At 43.2% G+C, this 18,889-nt stretch overlaps 1 protein-coding gene across 3 annotated transcripts in view; it reads left to right on the forward strand.

Annotated features, from left to right (window-relative positions):
- The window catches only part of LOC138497209 (uncharacterized), a 306,729-nt gene that overhangs the window by 98,889 nt on the left and 188,951 nt on the right, over positions 1-18,889 (forward strand). For all 3 annotated transcript variants that reach the window (XM_069620532.1, XM_069620531.1, XM_069620533.1), the window contains one exon: positions 12,591-12,674. In XM_069620532.1, coding sequence (XP_069476633.1) covers positions 12,591-12,674 — 84 coding nt within the window. The remainder of the gene's footprint in view (positions 1-12,590; positions 12,675-18,889) is intronic.

Here is an 18,889-nt window from a genome sequence, read left to right on the forward strand (position 1 = left end):
ACAAATTCTGCAGAAGATTTAAAAAAATTCTTTGAGGAAGTACCAACAAAGAAAACCGACAAAATTACATCTGCTCTGTCTTCATTGTCAAAAGAAATGGTGGAGGGCACAATTGATCTATTAGATATAGGAGGAGACCTAGAATATACTACAGCAACGTTCCTGAAAGAACAAGGAATATAATCTTTTTTGTCAGAGGAAACCACTCTTAGACCCAAATCTACATTTATACCAGCACTCTCTTCAGATAATGTGATTGATAACTTCCAGAGAGTGGTCAGGAACAAAATTAGAGACAACTATCTAAAGAACTCCATCTCCAGATCTAAAAATAATCTTGCATTAGAAGAAAAACGAACTCTAAAAAAACTTGCTCAAGATAAATCAATCAGATTGGACTATGTTAGGGAAGGTCACAAACACCTCAACAATCAGTGTTATGAGAAATGATCAGTCAAACCCATACCCAATCTAGAAATGGAACAACAATATCAAAATCTGGTTCGAATTGCAACTTCTGACAGAAAATTAATACCACTGCTTGTTAAGCAAGGACCCTACAATGTCCACCATTCTTTTTACCAAAAGTACAAAACAATACACAGAATTACCATAATTTCGACCCATAATCAATGGAATAGGGTCAATTACTGATAACAATGCATTGACACTCATCTTCAGCTGCTTGCATCAGGACTCGCCTCAATTGTAAAAGATACCAAACACATTATCCAACAGCTTAATCAAATACCATCGGAGCCAAACTACCTATTTGTTACTCTTGACGTGGTCTCATTATGCACGAACATTCAATATGATAAAGGTTTGATAAGCGCAGAATATTTCTTAAAAACAAGATCAGTCTCCTATAAACAGCAGATGTGATGATTCTCTCCATGTTAAACTTTGCACTCAAGAACAATATTTTTTGCTTTGGCAATAATATCCACAGACAGCTTCAAGGAACAGCTATGGGGGTCAAAGTTTGACCCATCACACGCAAACCTCTATGCTTTTAAAAAAAAAATTGAAACATGCTTGGAATCATGAACTTTTCTCCAACATCAAATTTTTCATCAATGACATCCCAATTATCTGGGAAGGAGACACCAAACTCCTGGACATATGTCATCTCAATATGAATGAATACATCCTTTCATTCACCAAACAAGTTGGCTCTAATAGCATTGAATTCTTATATCTAGAATTGTTTGTGGAGAACTCCCAGATCCAAACCAAACTGTACACTAAACTATCAGCTGACTATAGTCTCTTCTATGCTAAATCTCACCATATAAGCCACATCAACAATATTCCGTATGGTGAGATCCTTAGGATTAAATGAAACTGCAGCACATCAACCACCTATCAAGAAAATCTAATAAAAATGGAGACCAAAATTGACCAAAGAGGATATGAGCCTAAGATCGTGAAAGGAGCAGTAAGGCAAGCCGAAAAAATCTCAAGAGATTACCTTTTGACAGACAAACCTAGAAGAACTACTACAGAAATGTCTCAAAAATGTATAACATAAAATAGCACAGAAGCATCAAAAATCAAAATTTCAAAATAAATATTGGAATATTCTTCAAACAGATCCCAGTCTAAACATCTGGAAAACCATCCCAGTATTGGCGTGCACCTACTATTGGGAATCTAATTAGTCCCAGCTTTCTTAGTCCCATCCCTAGCCAAACCCCAAGAGATCTTCAATCAAAACCCTTTTTTGGGCACCCATAAATGCAGGCATTGTAAACTTTGCCTGTTTATACAACATCGAAAGAAAGACATTCCATTACCCAATGGACAAACAAAACGCATCAATCAGTTTATCAACTGTAACTCCAAGTATGTTTTCTACGGGATAGAATGCACTTGTGGAAGAACATATATTGGCAGTACGATTAGGATGTTAAAGACCAGAATTTCTGAGCACCTTAGAGCTATTAGAAACAATAACCTCAGATATCCCTCATCAGTACATGTGATTACAGATCATCAAGACTTCACCATAGAGGACCTTAAAGTATTTGGCCTGGAAAAAGTGAAGCGGCTACCCAAGAGGAGGAAACAAAGAGCTCCTTGTTCGACAAAAGGAATCTAAATGGATTTGTACTGTGGCGATGTGCATTTCCGGCTTAAACTGTGACTCAGAGATGTATAACTGGCTATAAATGAAAATGTATAAACAACATGTAGCCAGACACATGTACTAAGCTGCTCTTATCTGTTCAGCCAGACTACCGTTCTATCTCTTTTTGGATGGGCTCACTTAATGTGTGTTCTTTAATACTCCTTTTATCTTCTTTGTCCCTTTTTTTTATCCATTATTCCCTCTCTTTGTATCTTTATATCTTTTTAACCTTACACCATTTTTTCATACCCCTACTAATTGCTATTGTTTGTTTATTTTATTTGTATGGTGATCCAAACCCAGAGGTAGAAGGGCGCTTAAGAATTTGGTTACAGAGTTGAGAAGTATCTGTGTGTTGTATACTTCGTACAGGTTTATAATATATACAAATATATACTAAATTCAATGTTATGATATAAACACACTTCCACTAGTTTTCTGAGCAAGCTCAACATTGCTGGGCAAGAAGCAGACTTAAGTTAATGGCTTGTACTACCGCATTGTTGTCGGACCAAAAACGTACCCTCTTGTTGGCCAGAATCGTAGGCCAGAACAACAATGCTATCATTATCTTTTCACCTTAAACTTGCTTCCGAGTAAACTGTCAACAAACCGATACATTTACACTTTTAAATCACAGCCATAAGTTCACTACACAACTTTATTATAATCAAAAGCACCTTTCCAACAAGAAATGGCAAAAAAAGACCGGCCCATTTTGACAAAATGGGCACCCATGGGTGCTATACTGCAGCTGCGAACGCAGCCCACAGTAAAAACGCACAATGGTAGTAAAAAGTAAACCACTGCCACCAGCCATTAATTGTAGAACGGATAACATAAAAATGTTACATGAGAAACTAGACAAGGGCGGGGTCTAGAAGTCAATTTCACTTCACTGCCCTTGGAAACAGTAGTTTTGCGGAGAGAAGGGCCCAGGGCACAGTATCGTGTGAGGTACAATTATTTACAATAGGGCACGATTCTTAAGTAGGTACAAGAAGATGCAAAGTTACACAGTGCACTAATTGCAGATGTACAGTGAGGCGCGATATTAGCAGAATGCTGTGTAATGAGAGAGAGGAGAGATACTGGAGATGCAGAGGGGAAGAGAGAATAGGAGAGGTGGCAAACGGGGGGAGAAACATGAAGATTAACCTTCTTAGTATAGATGGAGAGGGTTTACACGCAAGATGTCAAACAGTCCTGCTCAGATGGCCATGATTTAACTTTGTTCTTAAAGGAGTGGTAAGATGGTTCAGATCTGTGTGAGGGAAAGTGTGTTACACAATTTGGCTGCAAGGACTGGGAAGCTGGATCCCCGCCTTCTGAAGCTTGAATCTGGGTGTCGATAGTGAGTGGGCTTGTGGAATTCTTGGTGGTCTGCTAGAGGTGTGGGCAGTGAATCGGTTGGCAAAGTAGACGGGGGCCTGGTTAGCATGGGGCTTGCGAGTTAGAGCAAGGGTTTTGAATGATAGTCTGTGGGCAACAGGGAGCCAGTGTAGGCTTCGTCGAGTGTCCGAAATATTAAGTTTCCTAGGAATGCTAAGGGCAGCCCTAATGGCATTGTTCTGGGTAACCTGGAGCTTGTTGATGTTTTTTGGCAAGTCCCTACGTAGAGGGCGTTGCAGTAGTCAATTGTAGCCATAACATGGGTTTTAGTGAGGATGATGTAGTTGGAGGCCGTTAGAAAGGGTCTACATGCTGTTATGAGCTTACATGTGTAGGCCGACACTGATACCACAGCGGTAGTCTGTCTTGTGAGTGACAAGGTGGAATCCAGGTAAATGCCTAATATTGTGTCCTTGGAAACCTTAATGATGATCCCATCAATAGTAAAGGATTTAAAGGCAGGGTCCAATTTATTAAGTCTGATATGCGAGCTTAGGTGAGTAACTCGTTTTTTTTCATCATTAAGGCAGAGCAGATGATGCGCCATCCAAGCCTGGATGATGGAGTAAACATCGAGTGCTTTTGAATCAGTTACGTGATCACCGGTGATGGGGATGAGTATTATTATTTTTTTTTTTACTCCTTGCTCCACACTCTTGTTCCCCCTTCCATGCACTTCTCCCTCTCCCCCTCTACCATGCACTCGCGCGTTCTCAATGTCACTGGGCCTAGTAAGATCGTTGTTTTTGTTTCTCCTCTGTTCCCCTTCCCTTGTCACGCTCTGAAACACTTGTGTATGAGCGCGATAGAAATAAAATATCAATATATCAATATTTGGGTGTCATCTGGTGTAGATGACATCCAGATAGTCTAATATCGAAGATGGGCTTCGTAAACACATAGTGTCGGGGAGACACAAGACCCTTGTGGGACCCCACACTGGACTGGTGACAGCTCAGCATAAGCAGAGGGTGAAAAGACCTGCATGGTTCTGTTTGCCAGGAAGGATCAGATCCACGAAGTAGCTTTGTCTGAGAAGTGGGCGGCTGATTTAAGATGCTGGCAAAGAATTTGGTGATTGGCCAGATCAGAAGCTGCTGATAGGTCAAGCAGAAGTAAAAGGGCCAGTTTACCCTTGTCTTTTAGATCCTCAATTTGTGTTTTTAGGTCAATAAGAGCAGTTTCTGTTCCGTGTCTGGGAAGGAAGCCTGATTGTCGACCTAAGAGTTTGTTAGATTCAAGGTATGCTTGAATTTGTAGCTAGGCTGCCCTATCCAGAATTTTTAGTAGGAAGGGCACCGTGGTTATAGGTCTGTAGTTAGCAGGGTCACTAGGATCAAGGGTGGGTTTTTGATTGACTGGATAACCCAAGCATCCTTGAGATTGTCCTGGACAGTCCCAGATTTAAAGGAAGCGTTTATAAAGGTGGTGATGAATGGAACAAGGTCGTGAGCGTCCTCCTTGATTACAGATGCCGGGCAAGAGTCACCTTGACAGTAGCTTGGTTTAAGCTTTCTGATAATGTTTTCCACTTCCCATGTAGAGAGCGGTGAAAAGTGAAAAGGTTTAAAAGGATATGATGATGCAGTGGCGTTATACGCGGACGAGTTAGGCGCTAGCTCTGGTAGTGGGTACATTTTCTAGTATTGATTTTAGTTTGCAATAAGGAGATTTTGTCGGATTGCTTTTTGGATGTTAGTGCTCCATAAGGTGTCTGTTACACTGGTCCAAAGGGGCTATCGGAGACCCAAGTTCTTTGAGAATCTTGACGAGCTCTTTGGTGTTGGATTCAGCTTTTAGGACACAATTGTTGTAAGCATCTTTTTTAGCTTGGAATATTGCTGCATTGTAGTTGGATGCAGTAGTCGGGGCGCTTTTCGTAGCGTCAGATGGGGTGCTTTTCCAGTGCATTTGTGCATTTCTTTTAGCTTTGCAGAGATCTCTAAGATGTGGTGTAAACCAAGAGTTAAGATGAGGACGTGGTAGGTTTGCGCAGTTTTAGCGGGGCTATTAAGTTTAGAGCTTTTAGGATAGTGTGATTGTAACTGTCCACTAGGACTGTGGGGTCGGAACTCAAGGAAGAGGTGTTAAGAAGGGGAAGGATTAAAGGTAGAAGCTTCTCCTCTGTGATGTCCTCCTTATTGCGGATGTGGATGGCAGGAGCGGTGTTTGTTTTAGTACTTAGAGGGGTGGCTTTAATTGTGAAGGTTATTTTGTGATGATCAGACCAAATGCACGGTGTGACGGACGTCGGGTTAATTGTGCAATTCAAGTCAGCAAGCCAGTCAAGGGTTCTCACCTTGATGTGAAGCGGGTTTCTGGATGTTGTGTGTGAAACCTAGATCCGGTAGAAAGCTGGCTATGTCAAGGGCTTTGGAATCATTTGAATCATGTAGGCCAAGATTGAAATCTCCAAGTAATATCATTTGTGACTTTGGCTTGGTGTTGTAGGCAAGGAGGGTAGAAAGATCCTCAGAGAAGGAGGCGATGGGTCCTGGAGGCCGGTAGATGAGGTGCAGAGTGGTGGTTTGGTTGGGTGAGATAGGCACTTTGATAGTTCAGCAGAAGGGATCTGGAGGAGTGGAGTGGGTCTGAGCTCAAGGGAGCTCTTGAAGATGATGGCAATGCCACCACCTTTTGATTGATTTTGTACTCCTATCACATCTAATGATGGTGTAGTTATCTGGTATCGCCAAAGCACAGTGCAGGGCCAGCTGCAGCGTGTAGCCATGTTTCCGTAATGGCGAGGAAGTCAAGGTCTTGAGTTATGATGCAGTCTACAATGTCAACGGCATGAGCTGGGAGGGATCTGGCATGGACTAATGCACCTTTTGATTGAAGAGCCTATAGTACTAGGGGGGGGGGGCTATTGTCCTATATGGTCATTATTAGTGTGAATAAGAAATGCGCTAATTCCCTCCACCTTAAAGACCCTGGCAACTTTGCCATATTTTGAGGACTTGATTTTTTTTATCTGGAGAGAGTGAGACCCTTTTTCCCCACTCTCTCGTGTTTTTTAATGTGATTTCTGAGCTTTTTGTTTATTTTGGTAATGGAGTCTGACAAATTCCATTGGCATCATCTATTACATTGTCACACAGCACCTTCAGTGCAATGGCACGAAAAGTCTTTCAGATTTCCCAAAGTTTTAAATACCTTCTCTGGGATAAACTACTGTTTCCCAGAGCAGTAAAGTGAAATTGACTTTACTTACCTTTGTAACTATCTAGACCCAGCACACACTATGTTAAAATAGGATGCTGGAGGGGTTACCTAGTATCCCCTTTGTCTTGCTTCTCATGTAACATGTTACCCTTTCCTCACTGAATGGCTGGTGGCAGTGGTTTTGTTTTAACTACTGTGGTGTGAATTTACTGCGGGCTGCGTTCGCAGCTGCAGTAAAGCACCCATGGGTCAAAGCACCCAACCAATTTGTCAAAAATGGCCCCGGTCTTCTGTTTTCACCATTTCTTTGTGGCACGGTCCTTCTTGAGATTTACTCTGCGCGCCACACCAAGTTTGGTCCCATTGTTCGTTTTGTCTTTGGCGGGATTCACGAGTGAAGCCTGCCTCTGGCTCCAGGTTGTCTGGGGTAGGCAGGAAGTGAGGGAGGGGACTGACACTCCCTGTGCCTAGTCTCCTAGGAGACCCGAATGTACTATGTGATTGGCTGGCTGACTGTCCAGCAAGGACAGTCATCCTGCTGGGTGAGTGACAGGCTGGAATGAATGGGAGAGAACTGAATAAAAGGCAATGCTTTTGGCTTGGAAGGCAGAGTCGACCACTGGACGAAGAAACCGAAGAACTTGAAGAGGATGCCTGCTGAAACTCCTGGACTGTTGGTTTGCCCGGTGAAGCCCTGGTGCAGTGACGAATGCCAAATTAGTATCGACAGAAGCCTCTGCAAGGACGACTTCCCCAACTTGAGTTGGTGGGTCCAATCAACTCCAAAGTAAGCCACCTGGACATCCATCTCGGAGGTTGAATCTCCACAGAGTTGCTGCTGGAAACCGTAGGGCCAGGGAGAGGTACACCAGTTTGTGTGCGTTGCTTTTAAGTTGGCTAAGAGGAAGATCCCCCGGATTCCCAGGAAGCAGGACTGAGAGAGCCTGAGCCCCTCTCAACAGAGTGAAAGACCCCATAAGCAAGGAAAGTCCATCTCGACTGCCAGAAACAGTAGTGTTGCTATTTGCGGTAGACTCGAAGCTGAAACACTGAACAACCACTGATTTGAAGATTGCTGGTTGCGAGCGGTGACCGTCCCATTGCAGTGCAGGAGTCCCCAGAAGTCCTCCCTCTTGTCCCCACGACGGAGGTCCAGGAACAGTGAGATTGGCAGAGCTTCACAGGAACAGAAGTCATCTGCTGCACTTTTTCTTCAATTCAAAAGTACTGTACAAAGTCTGAGAGAACTTGCCTCTTACTGTAGAGTTGCTTGCATCTTGTACCACTCACAAGTCTAACGGCTTGTGGCCCTACATTTGATTCTTTTTTTCTTCAAATACTTCTAAAACATTGTGCAAAGACTTTTTTACTTACCTACCAGAAGTGCTTCATCCTATATAAGACTTTTGGCCTTTGACTTTGGCCTAGCCTGTTATACTGAATGACTCTGCTGTGGAGATCCAAACGTATTTGCCTGCTTAAGAATAATTGTGGTCTCTTGTTGTCCTAATAACCTTTTCCTTTTACCAATTTATAACAGTGTTCTAAATGCATGCAGTAAGATATTAGTGTCCCCAGCAGCCTAGCTATTGAAGTCACCTGAGGGTGTATGCTGTGTCTGTGGGCCATCCCAAAAGGGTCTTTACTGATTTAGAAACTGAGTGTACAGTATTGAATTTGTTACTATTATATTGCTCCCTTCTGAAGAAGGCTTATTCTAACTTGACTGATACATTAATAATTGATGATTCAAGAAACCTTGGGTCTAAGTGTTTATTTGAATACTTGTCACTGTGAATCTCTGTGTGACTCGCCTACAGCTCACGTTGACCCCTCTTGAGATAAGCCTGGCTGCTCAACCCGCTACCAAAACTGTGTAGTACAAGCTTATACCAAAGGTTGGGTTTCCTATACCTGTAGTCAGTTGTTTGTAGTGTTCCCAGAGGCTGCTGCATACAAACTTTGCCTAACAGTCAGTCCTGCGCCATGAGAGTCTGGAAGATCTTCCTGGGGCTCGGGTCTTACTTAAAGACGACACACTTGATTCTGGTGTTCCTCTCCTTGTCAATCGGTTCCTGCAGCAGCAATGGAAGTACAGCCAGCTCTGCAAGGATTTCCAGATGAGTTTGTCTTGGGGTTGATTGGTCCCACCAACCCAAGGGGAGAAGTCGTCCTTTGCAGGGATTCTCTAGTTGAGGTGAATTTGGAGATGCAGCACTGAAGCCTCTCTTCCAAGTTCTTTTTCGGATTCCTTTGCCCAGTGGTCGACTCTGCCTTCCAAGCAAAAAGTCTTGCCTTGGTCTCTCCCATTCATTCGCAGCCTAGCTGTCAATCACACAGCAAGGTGGCTGTCCTCCAAGAACAGCCAGCCGGTCAATCACCTTTGGGTGCATTCCTCTAACCAAGGGGATTAAGCAAAGGGAGTTTCGGGCACCTCCCTCACTTCCTGCCCCTGCCAGACACGCTGGAGCCAGAGGAGGCTTCACCAATGAATCCAGCTAAAGACAAAACAAACTAAGGGTACCAAATCTTGTTTGGTGCAGAGTAAATCTCAAGAAGGACCTTTCCAACAAGAAATGGCGACAAAAAGACCAGGTTATTTTGACAAAATGATCACCCATGGGTGCTTTACTGCAGCTGCAATTGCAGCCGGCGATAGAAACACACAATGGTAGGAAAAGGTAAACCACTGCCACCAGCCATTAATTGTAGAAAGGGTAACATAAAAATGTTACATGAGAAACTAGGCAAAGGGGATACTAAGTAACCCCTCCAGCACACTATTGTAAGATAGTGTGTGCCTGTGTGTATAAATTTACAAAATGTAAGTAAAGTAAATTTCATGTCACCACTCTTGGAAACAGTAGTTTCACCTAGAGAAGGTATTTAAACCTTTGGGAAATCTAAGAGGCTTCCCTGTGCCACTACACTGAAGGTTATGTGTGTCACAATGTAAAGATGATGCCTATGGAGTTTCAGACTCCAAAGTCAAAAGAAACGGTTCAAATCACAGAAAAATACGAGAGTGGGGAAAAAGGTCTCACTCCCTCCAGGTCAGAAATTCAAATTCGTAAAGTCCAGCAAAAGAGCTCGGGGGTCTCTAAGGCAGAAGGGAATTGGCACATTTTTGAGAATTCTCCCTAACAAGAGTGCTCAAGAGTCCCAGAACAATGCAGAGTGTATGCAGCAGGAAGCGAGACTGAGCGAAGCTGGAGGCCTGCAGCGAACTACGGAACAGGAACCAGCGTGACCAGGCGAAGCTGAAATTTGAGGCACGTGCTGAGAGACTCCTCAGTGGCAGGAGCAAACCCCTAGAGAGCTGCTATTGAGACTGAGCAAGGTACCGCAAAAGAGAACTTGTGGCAGCCGGAGACCTCGCTGGAATGCCATAAGCACTGACCAGTGAGTGCACCTATGAAAGGGGACACCGGGGCGGCAGGCACATGTTAGTTATGGAACTTCAATGAATGCCTAACCAATGGAAGCAAACCTTTTTCCATACTGCTTTGAATGGAAGCACATACTGTTTATTGAGCAGAATGAAAGCAGTGTTGTGGAATATTATTCTGTGAAAGGCCTGTGTAACTTGAGCGAGCAAGCATTGGCAGGAGCTGGAAGAATATATGAAAGTGCAGCAGGTGAATAGTGGCAAAGCAACATGAGTATGTGAAATGAGATTGCACCAAGTACCACTGTAGAGCTGAAACAGTGGCAAAGTGCATACAAGGAAGTAGAGGCAAGACGGGTGACTTGGTTGTGTGGCCTGTAATGGGTGGACTGTGTGGTCCGTGAACTGTGCCTAGACCGAGGACACCCACTTATGAAATCCGCTTGTGATTGGATATAAAGGAAAGTTGGTGTGAGCTGAAAATAAGGAACTGTACTTTGTGAACTTGGGTGAAAGATAACCAAACGAAAAGATGGAAAGTATCACAAAACTGTGTTTTGAAACAGATGAGACTTGAAAGCTTGCGGAAGATAACCCCTTTGCATTGTGAATTATCCTGCACTTTGTGGGGAGGGAAACCCTTTACAAACTAAGAGCAGGAAGAAGCTGTTTTATTGAAACTGACATCCCATTGTATACAAATAGATGTGAGGGCACACATAGGTTTTGGACACAGACCGGCTATTACTTTTGACTTCCTGACAGACACTCCTTAGTTTATTAAGTAGGGAAATCCCACCCTAGCATAGGGCAAGCTAGGCCTTTTCCCAACCCTTTTTTCTGTTAATAAAAGTTTTTAAGTTCAACTTTAAGTTGTCTGTGTCTACTTCCTGATGCCTCCAAAAGGTGGTGGTCCAGTAGTTGTGGTGTCCAGTGTCAAGAACCCATCCATAGTAGCACGGAACAGTGATGGAGCCAGGCCCAAAAACTCAACACCTGAAGTAACAGCTGCATCCAAGGTCCCTCGACTTCCTTCAGAGGAACCATGGCACAAATAAATCCAAAAGTGCCAGTGAAATCAGGAACTCCCATCGTAGTCTCTAAATGAATGGGAGTACAGGGCACCTGTACCTTGCCTAGCCTTGAATCGTGGTGTTCTGGTCGGGTATTCTCCCCTGGTGCAGTTGGTGTGGGAGGGGTCTGTAAGAGCTTTCTTTCTATTCTTATTGTACTTTGGTACACTTACAAACTAACTACCTGTTCGCTGAAGCCAGCACTTGTTCAACTTTGTTCAGAGACTCATAACCTCCTGAAAAGACTTACTTGAGACCTGTGACTCGAATGGCACTAGTCCCCTTCTTTCCTTGCTAGGTAAGGACTAGCACCCGAGTATTCCAGGTGTTGTATGGTATTTCTAACTTTTATTTTCGTCCTATTAGTTCTCTAACTCTTGGTTACTTACCTGGCTCTATCTTTTATTAATTTGCATTGCTACGTTTTCAGTATTCCAAATACTGCTACGGACTGTATTTTAGAAGTGAAGTGTTAATGCTTTTAGCAAATCACACCAAGGTGAAAAGGTATATTATAGTAGTAAATGTTAGTGTGTTACTTACCTGTGGGTTTTCATTGCTAAGAGTTGGTCTAAGGCCTAAACAAATAACTGTTTTTTTGCACATTCTGCCTAACTGGTTTTATTAAGTGTCCTCTGTCTGTTGTTTCCTGAACCTGTCGCCATTCTCATGCTTTGCTGAGTCTAAGGCTTGTTGCTCATTTACAACTCCAATAGTTTGGCTAGACCTTTAGTGTTTTTCCCTGTTCATCAGAGTAGGATGGCTTCGAAGAATCTGTCCACTGGGTTGATTCTGAAAATCCATGTTAACGTACTGTGTACTACCCCTTTTTGATTTCTATAAAGTATTGATTTTTTTCTGTTCAGTATGTTTACTGTATTTTCTAGACAGTCTACTAATTGCACCTTTGTGTCAACCTACAACCCCTACCTGAGATTTTTAAGCCATGTTGCGCTGTCCACGTTTCTTACCTTAAGAGAGGTTTGTCTTTCGTTTGTCAGGTGTGCTAACCCAGTTAGGGTTGGTGGTTGTAATGCTCTGAACAGAGTGTGGTACAAAAACTGCCTAAATAGCTGCAGTATAAATACAAATGACAAATGAAAACACAAGAAGCTCCCACTGCGCTGGGAGTCTGCACTTCAAGCAGTATGGGTGGGGCTAATAAAAACATCTGACCCCAAAATCAGTCCGCTGAAATACATTTAGTATTTTCAGAGGGGAGAGGGGGGTTCCATTGATGTTATTTGGGGAAATGTGCAGAATGAAAAACATGGCCTAACACAAGCTTATTTGGAGGCGGTTCTATGAAGTACCTTACATTATATTCTTAACACAGAACAAAGACTTCAAATGCGTTGCTCTTTTTAGACCTCTACAACACAAATGCATGTTGAGTTGATAGTCTGTTCATAAAGTATAATAATTGTATCTTTTACAGATTGTTCCCAAGCGAAGAAGTTAAAGAACGCTGAAAGATCTCTGAAACTCTATATTTCTTATCCCAACAGGGACCCGCTGATTGGTATGTTTTTTGTTGATATGGGGAAGTAGAAGAAAAAAAGTGGATGCCTTAATTATAAAAGGTTTACATGAGGCTGCACATCTCAAGATATTGTTTTGGTCTTTGCAATAGTTGTATATTCACCAAGTTTAAAAATGTAATGTCAATGCAATTTGATATTTAATTAAGGTATGCATTCCATATTTGACCCATCAGCTTCTTCAAACCCCGTACCTGTCTTTGGCACATTATAATCACTAGTTTCATTTGTCTGTTGAGGTAGGGAGACGAGTAAGAGCACAGATGGACCCATGGTGAAGGCTAATGCACACAATTCTAAAAGGTCTGATTCCCAAGTGGATGCATGACCTTTTTGTTCCAATTTCCATCAGGGATAAGACCTCTCCTACAGCAGCTAAACTCAAATTGGTGTACCTAGAGTGTTCATTGTCCATTGGAGTGGTGTGATTTTTTTTTTTAAATATATATTTTTTTCATTTTTTTTTTTATTTATTCATTTATGTATCTATTTTTTGGTGAGCATTGTGTGCTAATCTGGTGCCTGTCTAGTGGTGCCTGTCTAGTGTTTCTTTTGGCTTCTGAGCCTGTTGCTTCTGTTTCTGGGCTGCATACAAGGGGTGCAGTCTGTGGGGTGTAGTCCTTTGTTTATGTCTGGCCTTTTCCCAGTCCCACCCTCCCCTCTTGCGATTGGTTAGAAAAGTCAGGTGTGTTTGTGGCTTGGCTCTAGCAGCCATTTTCCATTTGATTTGAGGACTGCCATGAGGAAGGATATGGGAGGAGAAACCAGTGTGGAAGCACCTTTAGGGGCTGGTTGATTCTGAGTGAGTAGTTTCACAATGATTGTAATCCGTTTTTGGCGGGCTTTATGCACTCTTTTGGAGTGGTGTTTTTTTTATATTTTGTTTACAGTTTTTATTTATTCAGTTATGTATCTATATTTTTTGGTGAGCATTGTGTGCTAATCTGGCTTCTGAGCCTGTTTCTGTTTCTGGGCTGCATCCAAAGGGTGCAGTCTGTGGGGTGTAGTCCTTTGTTTATGTCTGGCCTTTTCACAGTCCCACCCTCCCCCTCCAACCCGTCCACCTCCCCTGATTGGTGCGTCCACCTGGTCATAACAGACCTTCCCAGGGCAGCCCCCTCGGCTAAGGGCCCCAAGGCAAAGGGCGGCTCCTACAGTAGCGGCTCCAAGGCTTGTCTACAGGTGTCCGCAGGGGAAGCAAAGGAAGCCAGCAGCCAACAGACAGCAACAAAATTGTAAGTGTGGCATGGGTGGGGTGTAGAGCAATTACTCTACTCCAGAAAGCCCTTGCCACTCTACCTCACCTCTCCATAACGTAGACTGCAATAGAATTACGCCATGCATTCATAGAGAGATTTGTGACCACAAGCCTAATTCCATTCTTGGCCTGACTGTAAATGTTGCATTGCATTACGCACTAACACACTAGCCAATCTTAACTAGTGCCACACCTATACAGAAATGTTAAGATTAGCCTGCGTCATCTTTAGACAGGGGTAACAATGTTAGCATGCGCCACACTAAAATGGAATTCTTAACTTTAGCTTACGTCGCATCTAGACGGGATTATGAATATTAGCATGTACCACACTTAGATGGAATTCTTAACTTTAGCTTACGTCGCATCTAGACGGGATTATGAATATTAGCATGTACCACATTTAGATGGAATTCTTAACTTTAGTTTACGTCGCATCTAGATTGAAATGTGAATGTTAGCTTGCGCCACTTAGATGGAATTCTTAACCTTAGCCTGCATTGCATCTAGACGGGATTATGAATATTAGTATGTACCACACTTAGATGGAATTCTTAACTTTAGCTTGCGCCGCATCTGGATAGAAATGTGAATCTTAACATGCACCACACTTAGACTTCTGAACCCTAGCTTGCGTCGCACCTAGATGGAAATGTGACTGTTAGCATGTGCCACACCTAGATGGAATCCCATAATTGCAATGGACAGCAATGCCAACTAACCAACCAACTAACAATTCCATCCCTCTACATACATCTCTCAAACTCTAACTGAACACAACCACAAGCCTGAAACGCAGCAATCCGCACAAACTTCACAACAATGCAAAAAAAACCACACATGGACTTGCACAACAGCACACGACGACTACGGACCGTAAAACACCCCAAGCCCAGCCAACGGACCCACCGGGCTGAGGCGGCCAACAGCATATCACTGCTCTCTTGCACTTTTCCAGCTTATTCCCACTAACCCACCCCCTCTCATCCCCTTTTCAGAGCGCCCGGGGACCACTTCGGTGGTGATAGTGCGCGGTACAAATGTCCTTTAACATGAACATTGTGAGGCTCACATCTATAATTGCTAGAGCACCGTCGGTGTGTCTATTGCCTCTACCACTCTAACCCACTCTGCATTATACATTCCACAATACATGCCCCTCACACAGAGCAGTTGAACTGTTAGGTCAGAAAGTCCCTTTTACTCAATTAGTTAAGATTTTAATTTCAGAAATGAATCTTCCTTAACTGTTTCAACCCCAGGACTTTTTTTGCTGGACTTGGTGACCTGTTTAGGGCTCTCCATAATGTGTGATTGGAGTTCTAGTTTCCTATAACCTTTGGACTTCGGGTAAATTGCCGCTTGGGGCATCCCTTTTTAATTTCTCTTATTACCTTGGGCAAACTACTGTTCCCAAAAAGTAAAGTGGGATTCCCATCTCCTTTACATGTTGTATAGTGAGCCAGCACACACCCCACATTATGTGTAGAGTGCTGGGCGATACATTGCATCACATTGTTTACTTACCTGGTAAAATGTTAAGTTAACTTGAATGGCTGGTAGCATTGCAACTACATTTATGACTTTCATTATAGGCGGGAACAACCTCGGTTGAAGCTTTTGTAACCAGAGCCTGGTGCAACGCTTCATTCCAATCGACCTGGGGGTCTGTTTCAGGACAGTTTTTCTGAAGTCCATCTAAGGGCTTAGTAAAACCATTCAGCTGAGGCAGTACAAGACTTCACTCTTAGTATAAGGCTGTACCACCTGAGTTCATGCTAGTGTAGAGAGAGCAGCCAGGCTTATCTTAGGAGGGAGAGAGGGCTGTAGAATCAGTACAAAGAAACAAGAACACTATGTATTGTAAAAAATAAATGTTTTATTTAAAGACAAGTAGGCCTAGATATAAGTACGATCACATATCATATAAAAACACACTATGCTTGAAGGTACACATACCAAAGCATATAACCTTATTTGGGACTCCTAATAGGAGTTCTAGGAAAGTCAAACCAATAGTTGCTTTTTACATTACTTTCAGTAATATAAGGGTAGTAGATCCTAGCAGTTGTACCATGACACACACCAAGAAATCACAAGAAATCACATAGTAACCCAATTGGACAATATACTTTTTGTGAATAGTGGAACGCTTATTCTAGGAACAGTAAAACACGGATACCTCTGATTCAGGATAGGTTATTCTAGGGGAGTTGGACCTTGGGGTGTTATGCTCCAGGTAAATAAACCCTATTCACTTTTTACAGGAGCGATCAGCAACTTAAAGGCAGGTATAAACCGAAGACTGTTTTTGTGTCCGTCTACAACAGACCAAGGAAAGCAAAACCCAGTGCTACACTTTTATGAATGACTCAGTTATTCCAGGTAGGTAAAATCTAAGACAGACTTATTCTGGACAGGCTAACGGCGAGTCAGGGGAAGCAACACCCACTTGGGAACACTCATACATTTGCCCTAACAAGATTAAGTGAAACCAACAGCATTACTTTTGATAAAGGGGCACAACCAAATCACATGTGAATAATATAACCTTAGATCTACTTTCTGTTAGAATAGCGAGACAGTTTCTAAGGAAAGAACGATGTTACATATACTTTGAGTGGCAGAACATTTCTAAGTTAAGTAGTAACTTTTGTAAATGTTCACTCTCAGCGTTAGTTACCAACCAACGTAACCTTTTTTTTCTAGGAGAAAGGCCCAATCCCTAAAGTCTTTCCTTTCTCCTTTTAGCTTGAGTGTTCGCAGTGGCAGAACAGGGTGCAGGGGTCACTAGGGTCTAGTGTCGCAAAAGGCAGGTCAGGATAGATTCTTAAGTAGCAAATGTCAGAGTTCCTGAAGACTGTTAGAACAAGTTAGAACTTCACTTTAGAGTTAGTTGAGGGTCCAGGGGCTTCATAGAAGACACCTTAGGAGGATTCCAGTAGGGTCCTAGCTGCACTAGACGAGAGGACTCCCAAACACAGAAAATAACCCAAAACTACACAGGAATCACAAGAGACTTAGGGTAAGTAAATACCCAAGCCAGTACCTCAGCACACAAGAAGATTTTGCAACAGGAGGACTTCAGAATCTGCAGCCAAAAACCTGGACATTGAGTTCCTTCATCAAGAAGTCAGAAGATAAGACACTGGAAGGACTTTTGCAGCAAGGATCGCTGGGAAGGCTCTAGGCAAGGTTGCCTCACGGCTGGATGAAGAAGACAAAATATCACTGGTCTGATTCTCGTTGTTTGCAACGTCCAGCACTCTGGTGAGGGCACTCAGACTGGAATCGTGCGTCTGGAGAACCAGACGGTTTCCCACAAAGTTTCAGCAAGATGTGGAATTCAGCAGACTGGGCACCGCACAATGGCCCGAGGTCCCAGGGTATTGCAGCCCTGCAAGGTCGTGGGATGGCTCAAAATGCAGGTCTTCCCGAGTTTAGTGGGTCTCACCAGGCTCTGGCTTGGGGTCGGAAGTCATCGTTTTCGGAGTCCCCAGGTCGATTGGAAGGATGGACAGACTACAGCAGGCTCCAGTTACGTTAGGCAAGACCCTATGTAGTAATCCTGTGGGAGACTACACCAGCCTTGTCCTCTTGGTAATTGGTAACCCACCTATGGTATAGGTCTGTACTACACAAGTTAGTAGTGACTGAGCAGCCAGACCTATCTCAAGAGGGGTAAATGTGTGCTGTAGAGATGTAACATTGAGATTCACAATTACATGAATTCAAATAACACTTATACTCAAGGTTTTCTAAACGGTCATTTTTAAATAAGCCTTCTTTAGAAGGGGCAATATGCAACAATAAAAATACATTTAATAACACTTCCTCAGATTTAAGTTAAGCGGGTAGATGCCCTTTTGGGCTACCACACAATTGCTTCCTACACCCTGGGGTGACTTCAATTACTAGGACAATGTGGACATTGATACATCACTTTATAAACTTAATGCAATATTGAGGTTGTGGAAAAGGTTCGGGAAGGAAAAAGGTTAACAGGTTCTCAAAACATGTGAATACTTTACAATCTTCCAATGAAGGCTAGATCTTTCCCAGCAATAAAAGTTACATTTATGCACCACCTATGAGGGATAGTTAAAATCAAAGTCAATGGGTCAGAAGAGTCTGCAGGGAGCCAGGACAGCCAAAGTCAATTCGAACAGTATCTAGAGAGCTGAGGCACTTCTTCAGATAGCACAAAAGTCTTGCACCATGTTATTTGAGAGTTTTTAGCAAAAGAATCACTGTTGGGCCACAAGCTATAAGGGTTGTGATGGGCAACTCTGCAAAAAGCAGCAACTGCAAGTCTCCAGTGAGAAAAAGCAAGCTACAGACAAGTGGTAAGTACCTCTTCAGTCAAGACGGTACCTTAGGTTTGAAGCAGAGGATCCAGCTAGCTTCTGTTCTGTTTGCAGTCCTGCAATTCCTGGGCCTCAGTCGTGGGAACAAGAGGGAGGACATCTGGAGGACTCCTGCACTGCAGTTTGAAGGTCGTCGGCAGCTACGGGCTCTTTCCAAATCAGCGGCACTTCGCAATTTCAGCTACCGGTCAATAGCACCACCACGGTTCTTGGACACTTGATGGGCTTCCCTTGCTTCTGGGTCCAGCACTCTGTTGAGGTTACTCAGGCTTGGGTCGTCCTGTTTTGGGAGGGTCCTCGGTATCTTACTGATGCTCCAGTCTGGCTTAAAAATGATGCACTTGTTTCTGATGTTCCTGACCCCTGGCACTCGATTCCAGCAGCAGCAAAGTACAGCCAGCAGAGAGATGGTTTCCAGGAAAGTTCGTCTTGGGGTCAGTTGGTCCTACCAACCCAAGTTAAGAAGTTGTCAGTTCCAGGATTCTCTAGTCGATACGAAGTTGGCGCTTCGGCACTGCAGCAGGGCTTCACCAGGCAGTTCAACGGTCCAGGAGGGTACAGCAAGCTTCTC

The sequence above is a fragment of the Ambystoma mexicanum genome, chromosome 5q (assembly GCF_040938575.1).
Source record: "Ambystoma mexicanum isolate Mex_15411 chromosome 5q, UKY_AmexF1_1, whole genome shotgun sequence".
NCBI classification, from domain to species: domain Eukaryota; kingdom Metazoa; phylum Chordata; class Amphibia; order Caudata; family Ambystomatidae; genus Ambystoma; species Ambystoma mexicanum.